At 45.5% G+C, this 3,884-nt stretch overlaps 1 protein-coding gene across 1 annotated transcript; it reads left to right on the plus strand.

The window, feature by feature from the left end:
- Positions 1–1,894: 1,894 nt before the first annotated feature.
- On the plus strand, positions 1,895–2,545 carry LOC126413019 (uncharacterized). Its single transcript, XM_050082911.1, has one exon. It carries the CDS (start codon positions 1,895–1,897, stop codon positions 2,543–2,545), a length of 651 nt encoding a protein of 216 aa, XP_049938868.1.
- The last annotated feature ends 1,339 nt before the right edge of the window (positions 2,546–3,884 follow it).

Here is a 3,884-nt window from a genome sequence, read left to right on the forward strand (position 1 = left end):
CTCACTACAACAACACAACCGATGTATCCGATGGAACAATAAGTAAATGGCACTTGCGCTTTTATGATACTGCAACGGCAGAAACGAGTAACATAGATGTGTAGTGAGGACACATAAGTGTACATGAAACCCCCGTGGTACGTCCACACTAGATTTGTGTAAGTAGAAATATCAATATTTACAGAGCTTTGAGTACACTGTTACTTTCAGATCATTCCCATTGCAAGGGTACAGTACTGCCCGTCATAGAAAAGATGTACAACAACATACTTTGTTGTACTTATCAGAACAGCGATTTTGTAGAATAACACCATTTTATTTAATACACCAAAGCCAGTCAACAATGTAGGAAAGGAATTCAATTAATGATGACTAACTGAAACCCTCGGCTGCCGACAGGTGTTGTTGATATACCTCGATGCGGACAGCTGAAAATGTGTGCCCCGACCGGGTCTCGAACCCGGGATCTCCTGCTTACATGCAGACGCTGTATCCATCTGAGCCACCGAGGACACGGATGAATAGCGCGACTGCGGGGACTTACCCCTTGCACACTTCCCGTGAGACTCACATTCCCAACTGTCCACAATTCTACATATGTAATGTACCTTATAGATATTTGCCCATTCACTCAGTACTCGCGCACGCTTTGGCTATTCCCGTAAGAGTTAGGACAGCCTGTGCTCACAGACGAAGGTCAATGGCTGGGTAGCCTTTAACTATATATATGAAGACAGTAACTGTTCTCGAAAGAACAGAATACTGTTGATGACCGTGCAGCTTTTCCTGGAGTAAATGATGACTAACTGAAACCCTCAGCTGCCGACAGATGTTGTTGATATACCTCTTACGGGAATCGCCAAAGCGTGCGCGAGTAATGAGTGAATGGGCAAATATCTATAAGGTACATTACATATGTAGACTTGCGGACAGTTGGGAATGAGTATCTCACGGGAAGCGTGCAAGGGGTAAGTCCCTGCAGTCGCGCTCTTCATCTGTGTCCTCGGTGGCTCAGATGGACCGCAGTTCGCCGGCGGACGGCGTGGAGGAAGGACGTAGTGTGCTGTGCGCTGCGCCGTCTGTGCTTCCGCGTGGTAAGTCTTGCGCTTGCTGCGGCTTAAAACTCTGTTTATAGAACACTTCGAGAAGTAATGAATAGAATGCAGTGATGACTCAACCAAGTCGAAAAGATACGTTGAAACTTATCTTTGATCCTCGATATGCCAGACCCAAGTCGTTTGAAGCAGAAAATTGGTTAGAAGAAGATGTGAAACTCTCCTTTAATGATGTAATTAGGATCCACCTGTCGATTGTAGCTTGTGTCGTGTTTGTTAAAATGCGTAGTTACGAGTTGTGCGAGAAAATAGTTGAGTCTTCCGGAGGTGTCATGAAATTTAAGCATTCAGATGGAAACGTTGGTGAAGTCACTGTTGCACATGCTGGTTTTGGCATTCGCACAATTCGAATCTTCTAGTTGCCTTTTGAAATTACAACAGACCAAATTAATGCCGTAATTTCACCCTTCGGGAAAGTGCTCAGCAACTTTGCCGAGAAATGGTCAAGCGCGCATAAATTCCCAGTACTAAAAGGAGTACGGCAGCTTCGTGTAGGGTTACAAAAGCACATCCCGTCGTACATCAATGTCTGCGGATATAGAGGGATTGTAATTTATGACGACCAACCGCGAACCTGTGCCGCCTGTAACAAGCCTGGGCACGTTCGCGCAGGATGTATACAGCGGCGCGTCACACAGCTGCCGGCCGGCGAGGCCGCCAGGCCACCGGCGATGACAACACTGCCGGGAACCTACGCCGCCGTGGCACGCGAACGGCCGACTGCTTCCCCAGCCCCCGAATCGTGTGCAAATTCAAATTCTCCAGACACTGAGATTCCGATGGACGTCAGTGCCGTCATAGCTGACGACCTACAAGAGTCCCGCCAAACTCCGGAAACGGTTGAAGTTCCACCGAAACAGGCACCTGCAACTGTAAAGGCAGCAGATCCGCCGGAAGTTGAAGACCGACACACCTTGCAGGAAAGCGACACTAACTTGGTTACTGAAGAAAGTCCGTCGAGAGGCAATTCTCCAAAGAAAAATAAGAAACGCCGGCTGGTGCGCAAAGGTGCAGAGGAGACAGCTCCCACGCTCCGACAAAAAGCGAAGGAAATAGGTAGTACCTTAAGCCACCAGATCTATAGCAACACGAAAGCGACACCAGTTTCTGAGGAGCGTTCCCCTTCTGCGCTGGAGAAACGAGACGTCCAAGGAAAGCCAACAAAGAAAGCATCCAACCACGCCCAAGAAACGAATCACTCTCATGAAGCTTCACTCGTCCCACCGACGACGACAACCTCAACCAGCTGCGCAGACGGAAGCGACCATAACAAGGCCGACGAAGAAATGACAGAAGTTTCAGAAACTAAGACAGACTGTAAGCTAGCCCCACAGGTGGCTGATTTCTTCAACGAAGACGTCTCCGCGAACGAATATTCTAAAGAACAAGGACACACCACTGAAACATTTGCTACCGGTGAATATTATTAAAATGCGTTTTAAAGCTGACGCTTGCGAGACAAAACAGAAGAATGTTTTTTTAAAGTTAGATCAATTAGACCGAAGAATGTCTGACATACAAGCATACAAAATCGCGACAGTAAACCTTAATAAGATTCATAGTTCCTTTAAACTACAGAACTTACAAGATTTTATATATGCTTCTGACAGTGACATTATACTTTTACAAGAAGTGACAGACATTGAGCTTGGTAACGTACCTGGCTTCAACGCCAAAACAAACCCAGGGCATGGAGCGGAAATGGGCACGGCTCTGTTCACAAAGGAGGGCATAGTAGTCCAAGATGTAGTAAAACTACCAAACAGTAAAGGCATAGCGGCCACAATAAACAAAATACGACTCATTAACGTGTATGCCCCTTCAGGATCCAGTAACAGGCACCGCAGAACGGAGTTCTTTAAAGAAGAAAATGTCCCACTATTTGGAACTCGATATGAACACCTTATCCTGGGAGGAGATTTTAACTGTGTTTTGCATGCCAAAGACCAAACTCCCAATTTCAACAAGTGTACTGAACTGGAACGTATAGTTAATGACTTAAGACTAATAGACTCATGGGAACATATGCACGGTGCAGCCCCTGGCTTCACTCACGCCACAAGTCACTCGGCGAGCCGTCTCGACAGGATATATGTAACGCACAATTTGAAACACCTTATTTTGCAGTCCGAAGTATGGCCTACCATTTTTTCAGATCATGCTGCATACATACGCACAATCAATCTGATAAAACAAGGGACCTTCCGAGGTAGAGGCACATGGAAGCTCAATGTGTCACATCTGGAAGACCATGCTTGTCAGGAGGCATTTTACAAGGTATGGAGAGAGTGTGAAAGCAAATTTAGCTCGTACAACTCTGGCACTGACTGGTGGCTGAAACATGCGAAACCTAAAATACGGAGGTTTTTCATAAACTACTCCAAAGTTAAAAACTTTTGGTACAAATCAACTATAGAATTTTACTTTCAGTGTCTAAGGGATTTGTACAAGCCCGATGTAACAGTTGTGGACAACTACGAAAGAATTGACAAAATTAAAGCAAAAATTTTAGCACTACGGCGTAAACAACTGGAAGACTACCAAATAAGGTCGCGTACCCAGAATATAGCCCAGCACGAGGTCACTTCCATTTATCATGTCATTCGTGAAAGCAAAAGGGCGTCTCGCAAGATATTATCTGAAATAACAACTGATGATGGAAGGAAGCTGACGAAGCAAAGAGAGATTAAAGAGGCAATCGTACAGTATTTTGAATCCTTAATGTCTAGTCAACCGGTTGACGAACAGCTTCAAGACGAGTTAACGATC

This window comes from Schistocerca serialis, chromosome 7, assembly GCF_023864345.2.
Source record: "Schistocerca serialis cubense isolate TAMUIC-IGC-003099 chromosome 7, iqSchSeri2.2, whole genome shotgun sequence".
Classification (NCBI taxonomy): domain Eukaryota; kingdom Metazoa; phylum Arthropoda; class Insecta; order Orthoptera; family Acrididae; genus Schistocerca; species Schistocerca serialis.

Bases quoted from the DNA above. Each gene is read 5' to 3' on its own strand.
- LOC126413019 (XM_050082911.1), top strand. From the start codon at position 1,895: ATGGACGTCAGTGCCGTCATAGCTGACGACCTACAAGAGTCCCGCCAA.